The 22036-nt window shown below is 31.5% G+C and overlaps 1 protein-coding gene across 1 annotated transcript in view; it reads left to right on the forward strand.

Annotated features, from left to right (window-relative positions):
* The window catches only part of ETNK1 (ethanolamine kinase 1), a 70516-nt gene extending 49305 nt beyond the window's left edge, over positions 1-21211 (forward strand). Inside the window, exons 5-8 of the mRNA XM_077170285.1 lie at positions 11541-11624; positions 13437-13597; positions 17963-18036; positions 18360-21211. Coding sequence (XP_077026400.1) covers positions 11541-11624; positions 13437-13597; positions 17963-18036; positions 18360-18432 — 392 coding nt within the window. The 3' untranslated portion in view covers positions 18433-21211. The remainder of the gene's footprint in view (positions 1-11540; positions 11625-13436; positions 13598-17962; positions 18037-18359) is intronic.
* Positions 21212-22036: the final 825 nt, after the last annotated feature.

Here is a 22036-nt window from a genome sequence, read left to right on the forward strand (position 1 = left end):
TGCCAAATTATCTTCCACAGTGGCTACACCATTATATGTTCCCACCAGGAAGGAATAAATGTTTCAAATCTCCACATCCTCTTCAACACTTATTTTACTTTTTAAAAAATAGTAGCTGTTCTCATGACTGTGAAATGGTGTCTCATTGTGGTTTTGATATGCGTTTCCCTGATGACTATTGCTATTGAAAATCTTTTCATGTGATTTCTGTTCATTCATATATCTTCTTTGGAGAGATGTCTGTTGAAGTCATTTGCCAATTTTTTCATTAAGTTGTCTTTTTGTTCTTAAGTTGAAGGATTTCTTTATATATTCTGGATATTAAACCTTTATCAGATATGTGGTTTCCATATATTTTCTACCATTGTATAGGTTCTTGTTTTACTTCTGTGATAAAGTCCTTTGAGGCATAAAACTTTTTAATTTTATGAGGTCCCATTTATTTCCTTTTTCTTTTGTTGCTTTATATAAAATATAAAAAATCATTGCCTAAGACAAAATCCTGAACATGCTTCCCCAGATTTTCTTCTAGGAGTGTGATAGTTCTAGTTTTTATGTGTAGGTCTTTGATCCATTCTGATTTGGTTTTTTGTATATGGAATGAGGTGGGAGGTCCTCTTTTTATTTTTTTCAGGTGGAAATCCAGTTTTCCCAGCACCATTTGTTGGAGAGACTTTTCTTTCCCAATTGAGTGGTCTTTGCCATGTTGTCAAAAATCAGTTGGCCATACATGCAAGAGTTGATTTCTGAGCTCTCAGTTCTAGTCCATTGGTTTATACATCTATCTTTTTGCCAGTATCAGGTTGTTTTGATTACTGTAGCTTTGTAATAAGTTTTAATTCTGGAAAATTTGTGTCCTCCAACTTCATTCTTCTTTTTCAGTATGGCAATAGGTATTTGGGCACCTCTTCAGATCAATTTGATGGTTGATTTTTTCCATTTCTGCAAAGAAACGTTGTTGAAATTTTTATTGGGATTGCATTGAATCTGTGAATTATTCGTGTATTATTGACATGTTAATGAAATATAGTCTTCCAGTCCATGAACATGGAATGTCCTTCCATTTAATTAGGTCTTCTTTGATTTCTTTTAGCAATGTTTTGTGGTTTTCTGTATATAAGTCCTTTATATCCTTGGTTAGAAATATTCCTTAATGTTTGATTCATTTAATTGCTATAGTAAATGGAGTTTTTTTCTTTATGTTGTTTGATTGTTTGTTGCTTTTATATAGAAACCCTACTGATTTGTGGAAGTTGATTTTGTATCCTGCCAAATTTGTTTATAATTTCCCATTACTTTGTTGTAGATTTTTTCAGATTTTATGTATATAGGATCACATCATCTGCAAATAAGGAAAGTTTTACTTCCTTTCCAACTTGTATGTCTTTTATTTCTTTTTCTTGCCTAATGGCTCTGTAAGAACTTCCAGTTCAATGTTAAATAACATTTGTGTTAGTGGGCATACCTGTCTTTCTCCAGATCTTAGAGGGAAAGCTTTCAGTCTTTTACCATTAAGTAGGATGTTAGCTTGGGCTTTTCATGTTGAGGAAGTGTCCTTCTATTCTTAGTGTTCTAAGTGTTTATTATGAAGACATGTTTATTTTTCAAATGCCTTTTCTGTATTAATTGAGATGATCACGTGTTTTTTTCCCCCTTCATTTTGTTAATGTGTTGTATTACATTGTGATATTCTTAAGTTGAGCCCACCTTGCAATCCAGGGATAAAACTTACTTGATTATGGTGTATAATTCTTCTGATGTGCTGTTGGATTTGATTTGCAAGTATCTTGTTGAGGATTTTTATACCTATATTCATCAGAGATATTGTTCTGTAGGTTTCTTCACTTGTATCTTTATGTGGCTTAGGTGTAAAGGTAATCGTCTAGTAGAATGAGTTAGGGAGTGTTCCCTCCTCCTTAATTTTTGGAAGAGTTAAGTCTTCTTGGAATGTTGGGTGGAATGTTTGGTGAAGCCATTCACCTGGACTTTGTCTTTGTTGGGAGGTTTTTAAAATTCAATTATTGATTGAATTTCTTTACCAGTAATTGGTTTGTTGAGATATTCTATTTCTTCTTGGGTCAATGTAAGTAGTTAGTGTCTTCTAAGCATTTATTTCATTTAGATTCTCCAGATTATTGGCATACAGTAATTCGTAGTATTCTCTTAATAGTCCTTTTTATCTGAGGACTGGCTTTGATATCCCCCTTTTCATTTCAGATTTTCATTTATGTATCCTCTCTTTCTTCTTTGTCAGTGTAGCTAAAGGTGTGTCAATTTTATTGATTTTTTTCAAAGAACCAACTTTTGATTTTTGTTAATTCTATTTTTTTTTCTATTCCATTTATCTTGACTGCAATCTTTGTTATTTTGTTCCTTCTCCTCAGTTTGTGTTTTGTTTGCTGTTTTTTTTCTGGCTTCCAGTTTTGAGTTTATAGGTCTTTGATGTGAGGTCTTTTTTTCTTTTATAATGTAACAGTTAACTATAGTTATAAATTTTCTTCTCTCTACAGCCTTTCCTTCATCCCATAAGCTTTTGTATGCTGTATTTTCATTTTCATTCTCCTCAACATATTTTCTGATTTTGCTTCCACTTTCCTCTTTAACACATTGGTTGTTTATGAGTATATTGTTTAATTTCCACGTATTCATGAATTTTCCACTTCTTTCTCTTAGTGATTTCTAGCTTCATTCTGTTGTGGTCAGAGAATATACATTGTGTGATTTCGGTATTTTTTAATTCAGTGAGACTTGTTTTCTAACCCAACATATGGTCTATTGTGGAGAATGATCCTTGTGCATTTGAGAAGAAAGTGCATTCTGTTTTCATTGGGTGCTGTATTCTATATATTGTGTAAGTCTAGTTGGTTTAGTTTACCATTCGAGTCATGTACTTTGCTAGTGATCTGATTAGATGCTCTGTCCATTATTGAGAGTGGTGTATTAAAGTCTCCTACTGTTAATACAGAACCATCAGTTTCTCCCTTCAAATCTGTCTGTATTGCTTCATAAGTTATGGAGCTCTTCTGTTAAGTGCATATATTTTTATAATTGTTACACGTTCCTGTTGAATAGTTCCCTTTATCAGTATAATGATCACCTTTGTTGCTGGTAACTGTTTTTGACTTTAGGTCTATTTTATGTGATATTAGTATAGCCACCTCAGTTCTTTTTTGTTACTACTTGCTTGGTATATATTTTTTTCCATTCTTTCACCCTCATCCTCTTTGTATCTTTGAATTTAAGATAAGTCTTTTACAAGACAGCATATAATTGTGTCATGCTTTTTTATCCTATCATTCTAGGCTTTTGAGTGGAGAGTTTAACCCATTTACATTTAATGTCACTACTGATGCTACAGGACTATCTTCTGCCATTTTGCTATTTAGCTTTTATAGGTTCTATACCTTTTTTGTCCCTCACTTCAATTAGTGCTTATTTTTATATTTATTTGATTTTTTTGTGTTGTACCATCTAGAGTGTCTTCTCATTCCTTTCTGATATATTTTTCATATGTGTTCCTTATGTTTGCCATGGGGTTAAAGTTTAATATCCTAAATATATAATAATCATATTTTGTTTGATACCAATGTAATTTCAATAGCATGCACATAAACTTTTTATATACCTTTTTGTCCTCCCACCATTTTTTTGTACTTTTTATCACTTATATATACATTGTATGTCCCCAAACCTAGATTTATCATTACTTTTTATGTATTTGCATTTTAGCACTTGTAAGAAATAACAGTGGAGTTAACTACCAAATAATATAATATAATAATACTGGCATTTATAATTCTCCAGTGGTTACCTTTACTGCAGGTCTTTATTTCTTTGTGCAGCTTTGAACCACTGTCTAGTGTTCTTTCCTTTCAATATGAGGAATTCCCTGGAGCATTGCCTGCAGTGCCAGTGTAGTGGTGATGAATTCCCTTAGCTTTTGTGCCCCTGAGAATGTGTTAATCTCCCTCCTCATTTTTAAAATAAACTGTCACTGCATATAAAATTCTTGCCCAACAGTTGTTTTCTTTCAGGATTTTAAGTATTTCAGCCCACTGCCTTCTTGCCTCCATGGTTTCTGATGAGAAATCTGCACTCAGTATAATTGGGACTCCCTTGTATATAACATGTTGCTTCTTTTCTTGCAGCTTTCAGAACTTTCTCCTGGTTCTTTGCATTTGGTAGTATGTTTGGTATATGATGTGTTTTTTTCTTCATGTTTATCCTGTTTGGTGCCTTTTGAACTTCTTGGATGGGCTATTCACAACTTTTACTAATTTGGGAAAGTTCTTTGTTATTATTTCTTTGAGTATTCTTTCTGCCCTCTTTCATTCTTTGTTCTCCTTCTGGGAACTTGTAATGTGTATATTGGTGCGCTTGATGGTATCCCAGAGGTATCTAAGGCTGTTATCACTTTAATATTTCTTTTTTTTTTTTGCCTGACTCATTTCAAGTGTCTTGTCTTCAAATTCGCTGATTCTTCTACCAACTGCAGTCTGCTCTCAAAACCCTCATAGGCATTTTTCTTTTCCGTATTGTGTTCTTCAACTTCAGTAGTTCTCTTTGATTCAATTTTTAAATTTCTCTTACTAAAACTGTCATGTTGCTCATTCATTGTTTTTCTGATATCCTTTTGTTCTTTCTCTGCATTTCCCTTCGTCTCCTTGGGCATTTTTAAGATTTTTTTTAAAGGCTTTGTTCAGTATGTTCACATTCTCATCATCTTTATTGGTGTTTTCTGTATTTTTATCCTCTTCTTTTGGATAGGCCATCATGTCCTGTTTGTTTATTTGTCTTATACTCTTTTGTCGAATACCATACATTTTATATTTTAATATGTTAGCTCTGAGATTTATTCCCAGATAAATTTTTTTAATATAAAGACATATTTATTTATGTCTTTTTCTTAGTTTTGTTATCAGCTGGTTATAAGATAGAGAAATTTTTTTTATATTCAGCCTTCCTTTTTTCTGGAAGGTGTGCCCAAAGCTAATGCAATATGTAGGGTTTTTCCCGTCTTTCTGCACCTCTGTCTTTTCCTGGTCTTTTGCTTGTTGGTTGTTTTGGAGTTCCCCTGTTTTTCGAGTTTAGTTTTCTCCTCTGTTTCCCAGGAGACAGATCTCCCTGTCCTGGGTGTTTGAAGCTGGCAGGTATTTGTGACAGACTGTCTACTTCTATGATTTTTACACTCCTTTTGTTGTCTCAAGCTGCTTTTTCTTGGAGGGCAAATACTGGAAGCTTATATGCTTGGGTGGACTTTCCCAAGTCAGTCTTTTTCAGCTAAAACAAGGTCAGGGACCCATGAAGGGGGCACAGACTAGCTCAAGTGCCTTGGAGAGTGGGGAACAGCATGAAGAACTTCTCTTATAGCTTCCCAAAGCTAAGCTTTCTGGCCTGCCCAGCAAATTCAGCCCTTCAATTTAACTGTTCCCCCAACTCTGAGAAAGTGCAGTGTCTTTAGGTCTCCATCACCAGCGCTCTTAACTGGGGAGTGTTCAAACAATGGCTGCTCTGCTTTGTCTGGGTGGCTTGAAACAGTAGTTGACCTCTGAACTAGGCTCCCAGCTATATGAATTCGATAATCAAAAGCCTACCCCTGTTCTTGGAGAAGAGAATTTTTATGTCCCTTTTTATTATCAGCAAGATAGCTGGGACTGGACCCTGTGGTGGTCTGCCATGAGAGTGGGGGATAGGCAATGGTAGCCACAGTGCATGGAGAGCAAATTGCTGTTCTTTACTGTAATTTATCAGCCTCTTCCTTCTGCTCTTTCCTGGATGTTGTACAGTGTTATTCTGGCCTCCTGATTTTCAAAATTGTTGTTTCAGACAGTTCCTGCCTGTTTAATAGTTGTTTTGGTGGAATGAGTGTGTTGTAGAGGTCCCTACTCTTCCATCTTCCCACAATCCATACATTCTTAATTTGAGTACCCTTGATGATCTAGAACTTTAGTTTTCTTTATTTGGAACTTGGAGATAATATCTACTTCAAACAGTTCCTGAGAAGATTTAAGAGCATATATATAGAGTGTACCGTACTGGACCAGGTACTTAGCCATTCTCAATTGCAACTAATATATTATGACAATTTTTGGCAAACTTTATCTATAAGGGGCCTACCAGATAGTATATATTTTAGGCTTCACTTTTGTAGGCCATATTCTTCACTGTAGTTATCAACTTTGCTTTGTGGTATGAAAGCAGCTATAGACATTATATAAATAAATGAGTTTAGCTGTGTTCCGTTAGAACTTATTTACAAAAATGGGTAGTGGGCTGGATTTAGCTGAGGCATGCAGTGATTTTCCAATTCCTGCATTGTGATTGTAAGATCCATTTTATAAAATCTATCTGAGTCTGAAAAAAAGTGAAAAATGGTGCCTGTAAGCCAGAAGGCTCACTATGTTCTATGGCCATCAGAATTATGGTTCATAGCTATGCTATGACAATTCAATTTGTCTTAAATTGCAACTTATAGTTTCTGTCTTAAGTACAGCTTGAGTGATAAGGTTAAAATTTAAAAAATGTATATGTATACTTGTATATGTATATATACATACATACATAGTCATGCACTCATGCACTTTTACTTACGAATGTTGATGGAACTAGTAGGCAGCACAGGAAGAAATACTGCCTCTGCTTGCTCTTCCATGTCAATTGACAGGACTCATGAATATAAGAGAAGAGTCAGCTTCCTCTTTGAAGTTTTTGAAAAGTTAGGCAGTGCCAAGACTTAGGCAGGATTGGTAAACAACAGCCTTTTCCTTGCCTTTAGTGAAATGACAACTTAAAAAGGTAAGAAAAGTATACTTAATGATATGATGATAGAATTTGATACCATATTAAGAAAACGAAAAACAATGCTCCAGAATTGTAAGACTTAGTCACCATTTCAATTATCATTAACGTAATAAAGAATTTATATTAAGTAGAACAGATTATGATTTTGCTTATTGACTAACGTACTTCATAACTAATATTTTAATTTAAACTAATCCTTTGCTGACATATCAGAAGCAATTGCTAATGCTTTTGAGATTGTAGTCTTATGTCTTGATGCTTTGTCAGAATTTGTATTGATCTGGTGACTTTTAGTGGCTGTTTCCTTTCCCTCTCTCTTCTTTTAGTTCTTCATAAAAACTGATATAAAGAGCTATACATAATTTAAATTTCATTTATAGCAATCAGTGATTCTATCTCTCTAAGAAAAATATAAGAGGCTGATTTATAGCTCTTGAAGGAAATATAAGTAGAAGCAAAGGAAAGTGTTTTCTGGGAATTATAGAGTAAAACCAAGTTTTTTAGAATTTTTTATAATAGAAGTAGGAAATGGTGAATCACCATTCGTAATCACTTTTTCATTGGTTTTATTTTTATATTCAAGTGAAAACATATTTATTTATATATTTGGTAACCTGTATTTCCCAGGGTGGAGTTTTTATGAAGGATAATTTTTACTTTGTTTTAGTTGTATTCTGAATGAATATTTCACATAAAATGAAATATCTTTATGTCAGGTAATAAAAAGCTCAAATGGTTTGTAAAGCCTTTTAACTATTAGGAATGAGTGGCCTAAAATATTTACTAGTCTATAGTAACTAGCTAATTTAGTCTTTCTCTATTCATGTCTTCAGGCCCACAGTATATTCAATAATATACTTGAATAAGAATATCAAGATTTCATACTTTTTTCTTTAATATTTCATGCTTATTTTGCTTTTCTCCCTCCATTTAAATATCTCTGTTATCATTGTGTCTCAAGCATTCTTTGCAAAACTTCCGTTTATTCCACTAGTATTTGGAGACTTTCTGTGTGTAGGGCTTATACTGAGAATTGCATGATGAAAGAGCAAAGGGACCTATCTAGGAGGTGTGGAGTCAGATCTTTAAACAGATATTTGCATTTAGAATGATGAGTTCAATGGTGAAGTGTACACACAAGGTACTGCTGACTACTAGAATGAGATATGAAGGGAAAGTTTCCCAAAGCAAAATACTCATGATTTTTTCTGCATAAGGGAGAAAGCATTCTGTTAACGTTAGTGTAATTATTGTTTCTTTTTCTCACTGCTCTCTCTTACTTAACTAATGCTGCAGAGCAATTAAAGGGAGATGGGAAATTTTCATGTTCTCATATTGATTATTTTGCTTTTTATTTTTATCTTTTTCTCTTTAATAATAAAATAAAGAAATCATGGTGAATGTTTTATACAAATTCTATAAGCTTAGTTAATAAGTTATTTTTTCTGTTTTTGAAGTACTTATAAAGTTGACATACTTTTTAGCTGTACTGAGATTTGAACAGTTTAACTCAGTAGTGTCAGGATTTATGTAATGTGGCAAAGACAAGCAATATGTTCAAAATGTAGCTTTTGAAAGTTCAAATTAGGGGTTTATCCATTAAATATATTTTATTTAATCCATTATGGATTAGTCAATGTGCTTTATATATAAAGATAAATAAAACACAGTTCTAGCCCTTAAAGCAGTAGATGGTTCTTTACTTTTCAGGTATCATGGATACTTTGGGAATCTGGAAAATTAAGAATCCCCTCCTTAGAAAATGTACATGCATATGAAACTGTATACAATTTCAGGGAATATCCTCATTGTCTTCCTTCCTAGAAACCCCAAATAAAAATTTATGTCTTAAAGAATTAATAAGATGTTTATGCCATGTGAGCTGTTAATTCTTAGTAGAGGTGTGGAAGTTCTCCTAAATTATTAGATATTTTAGAAATCAGATAAGTTAAATTTGTAGATGCAAAAGAGTTAACTATAGTTTCTGTTGATAGAAAAGCATTTTCTAGTATGGTAATTTGATTTTTCTGGCACCCAAAATAAGGAAAGTAGGCCTCTTCATTTTACTTTGTGCAGAAGATTAAATTTAAGGTTGAGTTCCACTTTGTTTGCAATAGTTTGAAAAAGAATTAGTTAATGCAGATTTTTTTTTTAAGTTTTTTCCTTTTAAGCTTTGTGTCTTGTAAAATGTGAGTTTGCCAAATTTTCTTCATCTGCTACAGATTAGGTATGCCATTGTTGCTGCCATGTGGCGGCGCACCCCGTGCTTCTTAAACGCACTGACTGGAGGTTTATCGCATCACTTGTTCACATGCACGGAGCCTGGTAACAGCCTCATCTGTATCTTGTTAGCTTCATTTTCTTATTTTTTTAATTTCATTATTTATAAACTCAACATAGCATTTAAAATAAGGCTAGTTTTAATGGATTAATGCTACTACAAAAAGTCATTGCTAAAATTTCATACTGAAACAGACTTTAACTTTTGTTAAAATGATCTATGCTTTAATTAAATTGTATTTACTCTACAAGCAGGCATATTTTACCTGCCATTTAAACCATATTTGCCAAATTCTTAATATAATTTTGAAAATTGAAATTGAAGCTTTTATTTATGTGACAAAAGTAACTTCAGGACTAGGCTGTGTATTTTTATTGGCATATGACAGTTAAATGAGCTCTACAAGAATTTGTATTCAAAGAACCAAAGGAATCAACAGCTGTGATTAAAAAATATATATATTGAAATTGGTAGGTTGGCTAAGTTGTGCAGTTAACTTAATCTTGTATCTTGATTTATTGAAATCTGGGTAGATCATTGTGTTTCTCTATTGACAGTTTTGCGTAGATAATTTGCTTACTCCTTTTAAAATAACATATTTTCCTCCTAGAAGTAATATTTGTTGTAAAGAATTTTAAAATACAGAAAATTAGAAGAAAGAAATAATTTACCTATATAACCTGTAATAAATCCAGATAAAACATTTCAGTTTGGTTTTCATCAGTCTTTTTTTAGCCTGTGCATTGTTTTTTGTTGTTGTTCTGTTTAGACATAAAATCTTAATAATTTGGGTTGCAATGTATTTACTATTTTAGATCTTTCTTTAATAACTTTGGAATTTCCCTGTCATTAAATAATTATTGAAAATGAGAATTTTTTTTAAGGCTGCAAAGTATTTTATTATGATGGTGATCTTTACCATTTTCAATAAGATTCTTGAAAAAAGAAATTCTAAAACATGTTCTGACTGCCCATTTATGCAGTTTAGAAAAGTGGTAAACTTTAAGACTTTCTGTGGAATAGTTTGTTGTGGAATTCAAAAACATAATCCTTGTAGTGGTTAAATCGCATTGATTTATTGTAGTTATCAAAAATGTAAGTCTTACATTGATTGTATCTATATGTATATAGATTTTGATAACTTGGATTTGATACTTGATAATATTCATCCATTTTACTTTAGACTATTTATACAAGTTTAGAAACTTATATTAAATTCAATTTTATTAAAGCATTTTTTGCTTTTATGTAAAACACTGTTGTCATGTAATTTTTTCCATAATTGTTTTTCCTATGTTTGAATATGATTAAAATGCCCAAATCAAACATATGAATCTATATCAAAAGCTATTTATTTTGGAAATGCCAAATGTGTATAGAACAGAAGTTGGTTTTGTTTGCTTTAGCTTGATATTTAAATGTAAGAATAGCTAGACAGTTGATAATTTTTTTTTTGTCCGTATTAGCAGTTTAGAAACTATTCCTACAGCCCCATGTTAATTTATCTGGTTTTTTTTTTTTTACCTTTTTTCTTCTCTTTTTTATTTTGTCTCTTAAAAAATAAGAACTGTATTTTTGTTGAGCCACCCTCTATAATACAAAGTACTTAAAAGATCCTGACAAGGTGTATGTCCCTTGGTCAGAGGGAGCAGGATTGTCTTTGGAAAATTATAATGAAATTTGAATATATTTGGAACAATAATTTAGAGTAGGGATCTATTTAGCCAGTGTAAAAAATTTTTCAAATTTAAAAACATTAAGAAAAAACTATATCCATGCTTTTTTAAAAAAAGATAAAGCTACAACAACTACCCTAATACTGCTCAGATATGCTATTAGAAACTTTAGTTATGTAGCATTCCAGGAAAATGTAAGAGTTTGAAAGCAACCTAACATTTTAAATTAGTGATATTGTTAGAAGTTGAACAGCAAGTGTTCTTATAACATAACTGTAAGTTTTGCAGAATTGGAGTCTTTAAATACAGGTATTTTAAGCATTTGAAAGTTTATATTTGATTTCCATATTAGATAAGCTTGCCAATTCACTATTAGAGAGTCAGTTTAATTTTCTGTTTAAATTGCATAGCTTATTAAAAATTTCCAAAGATACATATTCATTTTTTAATTACACTTGAATTTTAAGTAACTGATGCCACCATGTGGTTATAAACATATTTCGAATGTGTTTGAACTTGGAGAATGACTATATTTTGATTTTTCTTTTGTATAGTAAACTTTAATATTTACAAAGAAGCTGTTGACCAAGATATATAATTTGAATTTTGTAAAGCTCATTGCCATAAAATTCACAGCCTTATCCTGTTATTGTCTCAGAAGTGCATGTAACCAAGCACGTACAATGAGACGAAATATTGAAAACGATTTAATTACGAGTAGCATAGGGATTTTCAAATCTTATATATGATTTCTTATGTCTTTGTTTTTGTGTCTCACATAGGTGATGTACAGTTCATTGATTATGAATATTCTGGCTACAACTACCTGGCATATGATATTGGAAATCATTTCAATGAATTTGCAGGTAAAATCCGAGGCATAATTAATGGAGTAGCTAATTTTACTTTTAATATTTAAAAAAAATTTTTTTTTTTAAAGAAGATCAATTCAGAGCAGGAACAATATTTTCACCACTTCTTGTTGCCTTTTAACTATTTGTTTTTATCACTAGAGGAAAAAGTTGATGACTGAAATTTCATCCTTAATTATCATAAAAAAAATGAATAAGATCATAATAACCTGACAAAGTGCTACAGGCTTCATAAATGTCATCTCTTTTTTTTTTTTCTGCACAACAGCCCTGTGAGTTGGGTAATATCTACAGTTTATGGATGAAGAAAGTAACTTTATATTAAGGTTGCAATAAAATATAGACAACTAAGATTTGAACTCAGATGTTCTCATTTAAAAGCCTTGTTGTTTCCACTGTGAACCAGGCTTTTGAGGTGTAGGTTAGCTAAAGAAGCTCAAGAATTTTGTTTTTGTTTTTGGCTATGAGCGATCGAAAAGTTGGCCAGTTTTACCCCTGAAGATTAATCTATGATAATTGCCAAGTATAAAAGTTTTACATTTTTAATGTAAGTGGAATTAACTTAAAATCTATTTTATGACACTAAATTTAGAAACATGAAATGCTCTGAAATTAAAGATTAGGCAATTTCCCTGGATGACTTACACCTAGTAGGAATTTTCCCTTGCTGTATTTCTATTTGTATATGTTCATGAATTCATGTATTTTTATATACTTAATAAAAGTTAGCATGTTGAGAGAAGTTTGAATTTATAAGTTTCTACTTATTTCCCTCTACCAAGCTTATCGTATAAATGCTATATTCTTAAAAATGTGCTGTATATATTTTACACATATGTCATCTAGAAACAAGCTTGTGCATATAATAAGATATCATCATGTTACTAACATAGATAGATGTAGATAGAGATGTGGATATAGATAATCACTGCTATGGGTATGAAAGAGGAATCTCCAGCGATTTAGTGTGGTTTTATGGAAACAAATTGAGCTAAAACTTGAAAGTTAGATAGAATTTGAATATGCAGATAGAAGGGAAGAGAGGTCACTGCACGAAGGGGAAGAAAATTTCAGGTCAATATACCTATTTTTCTAGGACGTAAGATTCATGAAGGAGAATACAGCATTATAAGACTGGAGAAGTAGTTTGGGACTAATTTATGAAGAACTTTAAATGAATGCTAGACAAAATAGTTTGAACTTTATCTTTTAGGTTAGTATTTTTCAAACTGCAGGTTATAAAATTGAATTTGTGAGGTAACTCCCATCCTTAAGAAACACAAAACAAGGAATGAAAATAATAGGATTAGAAAATATTAAATTTTTGAGGTATAGCAAAGGTAAATATTGTTTTGTGAAACTTAATTTCAGTTAAGTTGATGTATAAAGTCTCAATATAAAATGTATTTCTTAATGGCAGTCATGGTCAAAAAAGTCTTAGAGCCACCATTCTAGGTAGTGGTTCAAATACTAGTGTGCATAAGAATCTCCTGGGATGCTTATGCTTATTAAATTGCAGATTTTGGGTTTCTGATACAGATGCTTTAAGCATTATTACACCTTGATAAAAAATTGAAGCAATGGAAATTGATTCTGGTGATCATTGGTATTATGCATTAGAATTTAAGCTGGGATCCAGAAAGGTTATTTGGTTTATTTTAATATATGCTACTTCTAGTATTCAAGTAAAAAATGGAAACATTTTGTTATTTTTTTCTAAAAAAAATAATAGGTGGCATGGATTTTAGGTTTGCAGAAGAGAATGTGTTTTAAAAGTCTTCAATTGTATTTCTTTTTCCACTTTAGGTGTGAGTGATGTAGACTATAGTCTCTATCCAGATAGGGAATTACAGAGCCAGTGGCTGCGCTCTTACCTTGAAGCCTACAAAGAATATAAGGGCTTTGGGTCTGAAGTTACTGAAAAGGAGGTGGAAATACTCTTCATTCAAGTCAATCAGTTTGCATTGGTAAGTTTAAATGTAAACAGTTGCTAAAACATTCTTAATATAATTTGTTTCTACAATTTCATTCACTTAAAAAGAGTTAATTTCCCATTTTATGTTTTGTGAATTTTTATTCAAAATAATGAAAAAATATGAAAAAAAAATTCCCCACTGCAGTGTAAACTACTTGAGGACAAAGATTTTGTTCAGTTCATTGCTCAAGTGGTAGGTACTCAGGAATTATTTGTTTAATAATAGATTTTAGTAGGATTAAGATTTATGAGTGAAGTAGTTTTTCATGTTATATCTGTTCTCTTTACTATATGAAAAATATATAATCAAGAACAAATTGAAGGGAATTGAGGTTTTCCACAGTGCATTGTCATCACATCTTAATGTTATCATGATAAAAATAGGTAGGAAGAATTGGTGAAATTATGTTTCTATGATTCATCCAGTATTTTGTCTTCTTAACCTTTCTCTCAGCAGTTACTTTGAGCTTCTTTGGTAATGTAATGCTTTATTATTATTTTCAAGACCCACGTCTCTTTACACTCATTTAATTTTTTAAAATTCTATCATTTAAATCATCTTTTGAAGATAATGTGATACATTAGAGTAAGATTTTGTCTAAAGTGTTAGACAATTAAATTGAATACTAGGTTGAAGTTATTATTGCTACTTCTTTTTAACTTAATTATACTTCTGTACAAAACAAGAGAAATATTTGCTATGTTGTTGTTACAAATAGACCTTAATGGTGGTTCACAAGTATACTATTTCCCCAGTCTTAAGAGCAGCATTTCCCCAGTGCTACTCAGAATGTATCTCAAGTAAGAGGGTGTGCTGAAATATGACTTTACCTGCTGTTCTGATACCTTTTTTCAGTAGAACTTTGGGTTAAATTAATGGCATGCTTTCCAGCTGGTTCTAGGATACCTGCTGTTTCTATTTATTCTCTTTAAGCATGATCTTAAAGGGTTGTCTTTCTTACTAGGTCATTTAATTAACTAAAGAATCAACTTAAAACTTCTATTTAGCCAACATTTTTTTTAAACATGAAGACTATTACCGTTGCTATAGTTTGTATTTTTTCCATGGGCCCATTTAATTCCTCATAATCCTAGGGCATTGAGTTTCTATTACTTTCTGTATTAAATCTGCATAGCTCATAAATCCTTAGGCAACAATACCATTGTTTATTATTAGAGAGCTAATCTTTCATGCATTCCTCACACCACTGCAATCTTCCTTCTTTCTCACTACTGTAAAAAGATAATTTAACAAATTGTGTGATATCACGTTTAAGAGATAGATATGTAGAAATAGGAAATTTGTAGAGATATAATGCGGATTAAAGGTTACTAATTTGGGTGGAGTTTTATAAAAATAGAAAGTAAAAAAAGAACAAAATAATTCAGGTAAAAGTTACTGATAATGATGTAATTGCCATGTCCAGTTTAAACTTCTCAGTCCTCATCTTACTTGATCTTTCCATAGCATTGAGAGTATTTACCATTGATTCTTAAAATGTTCTCTTAACTTTTGTTCTTCCCTGAATCTTTTCCTACTTTTTTGTTCTTTCCTTCTCGGTCTCCTTCCTTGGCTCTTTCTTTTTCTCCTCTTCTCCCAACTCTCTTATGTTAGGGTTCTTTACTGTTCTGATTTCAGACTCCCTCTCTTTTCATTTTAAATTCTTTCATTGGGTGATGAATCCCATGACTTGAATGCCCTTTCTGTTAATGATCCCAGTTTCTATTTCTACTTGCTGTTGAACTCCAGATCACTATAGACTTTCTTTATCTTGGATCCCATTAGTATCTAACCACAATATATCCAAACCTGAATTTAGTTTTCATGTACCCAATCCTCTCCGACCCAGTATTTAGTCTTTATTTTACTATGTTGGCTTAAGTAAACCACTCTTTCAGTTGTTCTTGGTTCCTAAAATTCTCTCATTCCCAACCCCTCTCCTTAATTTTATAACTTTTGATCAGGACCTTAATCTCTGATTCCTAAAGAATCAACTTAAAACTTCTTTTTAAGTTTTAAGCCTTTGCTGTTCTCTTTGCTTCCAGTTTTTTTCCCTCTCTTATAAAAATGTGATCTTTTTACTAGTTAGAATCTAATTCTTGAGGCCAACTCTTTCACTTTCCTATTTTGTGGTTCTCCATGACCTCCATCCAGAATGAAATCCAAATAATGGCGTCTAAAATTCTTATTTCTCACCTCACACTTTTACTCTAGCAGAATCATCTTCTGAATACTGCATGATGTTTCAAGCTGGTATACTTTTTTGGGGGCGGGGTGTGTGCATGATCCGAGAATCAAACCCGGGTCTCCTGCATGGAACGTGGGCATTCTAACCACTGAACTACCTGTGCACCCCTCAAGCTGCTGTACTTTCGTATAGGTTGTACCTTCTACCTAAAATACCCTTTTCACTACACCCCTTAGAGGATTCCTCTTATTCCTTATGGAATACTGCTTTCTTTTCTGTGAACTTCCTTCTTCCTTAATCACTTTTCATTAAGACCACAAGTATATAAATATATTAAAAAGCTGCTTTGATAAGGGTAAGAAAAAATTTTCTGCATTAGATCAGGGTATCTCCTAATACCTAGAATATATATGCTGTTAAAAAACAGATTAGTAAATGTTTATTGCTCAGGAAATGACCCAGAGTTTTAAAGATTAGCTTGGTAGACTACAAAAATAAAAATGCTATTGATTGTTTAATTAATGTTGAGATGACAAACAAAACTAGATATTTGTATTATAAAACAGAATAAACGTACAGTTGTTTTTTTTTTTTTTTTTTTTAACTCTGAGGCATTCTTTTAGACATACTTTTTATACACTTGGAAGGGATTCTTTCTAAATGAGATATTAGGGCTATGTAAGTGTTTTCCAGCAAATAGTTTGGGGGTTTATTTTAGTACTTGTTTACCGTATTAAAGTTTTAAATTTTTTATTTTTTTTTACAATAGGCATAGGTAGCCTCAAAATTAAAATGACCTTTAACAATGAGGCTTATATATCTACAGCTTCCAAATCTGAGAGAAATACTGTATGTAAATCACAAAATATATTATTTTATTTGGACTTAAGTATTCTTTCATTAGCCTTTTTGGGGATGCCAGTGCTATTTCCCACACAGGTAGTAAGTTTGGCAGTTTGACTCCAGAGCCTGGCTTTTTTTTTTTTTAACCATTGTGCTTCATGTGCATGTGACTCTAACTATTTATTCTTTACATTAAGTCATTTATTTTCTATACTTGTAGGATGTTATGTATCCTGTTATTAGTATATTTTGAGGTAGATAAAAACAAATTAAAATAGTTATAACAGCAACATACTTTTAAAATAGAGATCATTTGGGAGTAAAACTTTTTTTAAACTTATATTATTTCTATTAATCTTTAAAAGAATCCTTTATGGAATACAGAATGACTAATATTCTGAGACAACATTTGTGACTTATTAGAAGTTACAAAGTGAGTTACAGAGTGTCATATGAACACCCATGCCTCATAATTCAAATTAAGAAACCTTTCTGTTAAACCCTTCAGCTTCAACTACCAAATTAGGTTTGTTTTGTTTTGTTTTGTTTTTTAAAACCAAGGTCATAGTTAAGTAGTTTTTTCTTAGAGACCTTTTGTTTTTGTTGTTACTATAGTAAATTTAGCTAACACAAAACCCTTGTCTTTAAGACTATTTTTTTTCTAATTAGAGTTTTTCTAGTTAGTAGTACTTAGCGTTGTAGCTGGGAAGTAAAATTTTATTACCATTTCTTCTAATTTTCCCTTTAAGTCCTAAGACTATTTTTCTAAGGCATTAGTAAAACTCATGTTGTTTCCCTTATGTTATGTTCAGTTATGCAGAATTGGGTCAGTAAAATTGCTTTCAGATGCTATCTCTAGATTTTCTTCCCTTTTAAATATGTTTATTGTTTCTGGGATTCAGATTTTCCTTCTTGTTTATGTTTTTATGTCGGTAAACTAAGGTCTTTGGTAACATATTATAGCATATTAATTGCTAAGGATAGTAATTATAACTGTGAAAAAAACTTACCCAGTTATCTATCAATGCTAATACTAAATTCCGCTTTGTACAAAGCAGGTTACAGGAATTGAGCTCTTTTTTTTTTTTTTTAAGTGATTATATTTTACCATAATCACTTCTAGTACAGACAAAAGTGATATACAGCCATCCAGATAACTGTATACTTTAGTATTATCTTTGTTTTAGATATTTTTTATTAAAAAGCAGTGAGAAAGAGCATATTGCACATGGAATTAATGAAAAAGGATAAACTTAGCAATTTGATATTTGTTTTACAAAGGAATGCATTATAATTCTTGATTTTTTTTCCTCCTCTCCTTTTAGGCTTCTCATTTCTTTTGGGGATTGTGGGCTTTGATTCAAGCCAAATACTCCACTATTGAATTTGATTTCCTTGGGTAAGTTGAGTCTACTATATGTACATTGTTCTCCTCATTTTTAAAATTAACACTTGGAACTCATGAAACATTGCAGTTAATTTTTTTCCATCAAATATTATAAAGGCTGTAGACATTTAGTAATTGGGCTTGTTGAGAAATCTGCTATAAGCTAAGTACCCTCTGTATTAGAAAAAGTGTCCACTAGGTGGCACAATAAGGTAAAAGTATGTCCTTTGAAAATCTTTTAAAAAAAAAGCAATTTCGATGGATGAGTGGAAATAAAGAAAGGATTAAATTTTTCATCTTTGACTAATTTCAATGTTATTCTCTTTTCTCACTAGGTATGCAGTTGTTCGTTTTAACCAATACTTCAAAATGAAACCTGAGGTTACTGCATTAAAAGTGCCTGAGTAAAGAGGAGATTTAATTATTCTCATGTAGCTGGGCTATCTTTGTGAATCTTTTCTTAAGAAATTCCAAAAAACCAATATTTGCTAAAATTCTGTTATTTAATTTGGTTATTTTGCTTTACAAATTTTGCCTTTAAACAACCAATCTATTTTTTACAAAGACTGAATGATGTCAAGAAATATACCTACTGCTATCAGTATGTGGTGAATTAGAAATTTGTTAAATCTGCAGAAAGCTATACAGATGTTGGTTTAATCCTTTATTAATTTAATCTATGTTTTATGTGAGTTATTTATTAGAAATTTAACATGAATCTGTGGCTGCTTTCATCTGTTTCACCCATTTGAGTATAAGCAATGAAAATGTCCCAAAATAATTTTTTAAAGTTGTACTTTAATAAGATTAATTTTAGTAAACATTCTAGGTGTTCATTATAAACATTTTAATCTTGATTCACTGTAAGCGAAATGAATAATTTACTCTTGAAATACCAGTCAGTCACTGGTATAGATAACTTAGTATGTTCCTATAAAATACTTGTTTAGGAGAGCCAAATGCATTTACCTTCTCTATTGGTAGTACATCTTTTTAAATTTAATATTGATTAGTATTTCTTTTGGGGGAATATAGCTTAGAATTGAATTCCCTTCTCCCTATATTGTCAGTAGAAATATTAATATTTACCATTATAATCCTGGACTAGATATGTTGAGTTAGTATTATAAAAATCTGTATTAATGCTTTCACTTACTAAATATTGTCATTTAAGTTCCTAGTTTCAGTGTTTAAAATTTTACTGTATCAAATTGTTGCTACCCAGAACTTTTGTTTTGCCTATTGAGATGTTCAAGGTCTTTGTTGTTAAATAATAGCTAGTAGAATGATTGCTAATTTTTGAAACAGATGTAGAAAATTTATCATATTTGGGAACAAGAACATTTCATTTAGAGTAATTTTTTTTACCTCTCCAATTACATTCCTTACATTTTTGTTTTGTTTGGTTCTATGTCTTTAGGGTGTAGCACATGATTACTTGGTATATGTAAGTTCAGGGTGATATGTTGAGGCTGTTAAAAGGATTGAATAAGGAACATTTAGTGCATTGATCTTGTACACTTAAAATCTGATATAACAAAATGTGAATTAAGCAAAAATAGTAATAGTAGGAGGGATTTTGTTATTGTTTGTCTTGTTTTTGATAAGTATTTAAAAAATTTTACTTGGGGGGGGTGAGAGGAAGGCATTTGTTATGTGAAAGGAAGTTAGATCTTTGAATTAGATAAGTAGGTTTCAAAATTTGAAGTTGTGTGACATTGAACAGTCCTGGTTAACTTTACTTCGAAAATTAGTCGGACGAGCTTTGCACTTTGGTCACATAAGTGCCCATGTACAAAGTTGGCTCAGTGTATCTGCATATTCAGATTATGCAACCACAACTTTATCCCTTGAGAAATCTTATGGGGAGTTTGATGTAGTATTTCAAATAACTTACATTCTTAGACAAGTGCTTTAAAATACTTGGATTATTTCAAGATGTTTAAAGCTAATAAGTAGAAACACTTAAAGGCCATATTAAATGGTAAATTCTAGTTACATAAATAGAATCTTAAAGTCTATTTGTATCTATAACAGTGTTAGGACAAGATTGTTTTCTACCTCCCCAATATTATAGATGTTCACTTTTGTTCTTATTAGCAATGTTACTGTAGGATTCAGTAGAATTATATCTAGGTGATTAAATGAATGGAACCAATTAAAAAGTTAATAGCTTTTTATATTGCTAAGGTGAACTTGGAAAATTGTTTTTGATGGAATTTTCATCTATAGCTGAAACAGTTTCATAGAAGGATGAAGAATATATAATACTCTTTTTTTTTTTTTCTGTCTGACTTCTTAAAGTGCAACAGTATGTATCTTGGAGAACTATGGGAGGAGAAAAGGGTATTTTTCTACCTCATTCCGTATTCTTCAAACCATTTTGAGTAGAGATTCACTGAGCCATTGTTGATAGACTGTGCGTAGTTGCTACCTGTGACATTTTTCTAAGTATTTCAGAAAGGTTCATGCAGAAGTGAAGTGGCTAGGCTGGGTAATAGGGGCTCTCATTTTAGCCCTAGGAGTATACAGTGGATCTTGTGAACAAAGTGAGATATTTCAGTAGTGTCTCACTTTGGCAAGATTTTGGATGTTATGATGCTCTTAATTCCTGTATAGGTTTTTGGGATCATGGTACAGGCTACAAATAGGCTTCAAAATTACTTCCTTCTGTATTGACCATTTAAGGGATTCTAAAGGAAGGTAAATCTCCACAGCATTCTAAAAACGTCCTTTAAATTTTGTCTTGTGGCTTACTGAGATGTCTTTTGCTTTCTTATGTTAAGCTAAGGAACTTGAAGGCCTTACTTAATAGCTCAACTGGTAAGCCCATTTTGTAAATAATGAAAATTGATGTTAGAAGTGGCATTCTTGTATATTCAGTGTTATTCAATAGACCATAGAGGCCTAGATGCTTTAACAAGCATAATTCAATGATTTTTTTTCAGTTCCTTTTTCCTTACATACTTGTACAATCTTTTCTAACCAATGATACTTGATTTTTTTTTATCCCCCTCCTAACCCAATGCCACCACCATTTTCTGGAAAACAAAGCAATGTAGTAGTAAATCATGCTGTTCACATGATCATCTGAGATCAATATGAGCACAAAAAACTCATCAACTGGTTTGCCTGGAATGTATATAAAACAGTGTAAATAAAAATTTGTAAATTAGTGTGAATTGTATCTTGCATATGAGATTGTGTATTGTTTTGCCTTCTCTTTCATTTTATAGAAGTTTTTCTGTAAGGAAATGATCCAGCTCTTTAGTTTTGGACTGGAAATAACCAACAGTTTTGGCTACACCATGGAATAACAGAGGAACTGGAAATGGGGTTTCTGTTTTTATGTTAATGTCAACACTTATTTATTTAGCCTCTCAGTGCCTACAATGACCTTTTTCACTTGTTTAGTTGGTCATTAGTTTTTGTGAGGTTAGATTCCTGGAAGCAGTGAATTATTACATTGTTATATTAATAGAGCTCCATTATTTGAGTCATGAATGGAAAGCAAATTAAAAATATAACGTAGTGATTGCAAACTGAAGTATTACCCTTTCCTGTTTTCAGAGTTATTAACCTTTTTCTACAAAAATTCCATGAAGTTTTATATATCTCACTGTGAATCTAAACCCCGTGTAGACAAGAGATGTGATAAACAATAGCTCTTAATTCAACTTAATTATGTCAGTTGGCTTCTCTAAATAAAGTTCATTATGATAATGTAAATGACAAAAGAAGAAATCTTTTAATAAAAACTATTTCCATTTTAGCTGAACTAAAACTATTTTAACTTCATTTCATAAATGTATGTTAATAAACCTTCCAGATTTAAAGAGAACAAATTCTCTGAACACTAAAAGTTAGAAACCTCCACTTTTAAAATTATACAGAGAATTCTTTTTTAGATTACACTCAAGCCTTCTATACCATTTTATGAATTCCTTACTTTGTAATATAAAGAATATTATGTAGTAGTTGTATTTTCTGCTTTAAATTGCTTTACTAAACA

Source organism: Tamandua tetradactyla, chromosome 7 (assembly GCF_023851605.1).
Source record: "Tamandua tetradactyla isolate mTamTet1 chromosome 7, mTamTet1.pri, whole genome shotgun sequence".
Lineage (NCBI taxonomy): Eukaryota > Metazoa > Chordata > Mammalia > Pilosa > Myrmecophagidae > Tamandua > Tamandua tetradactyla.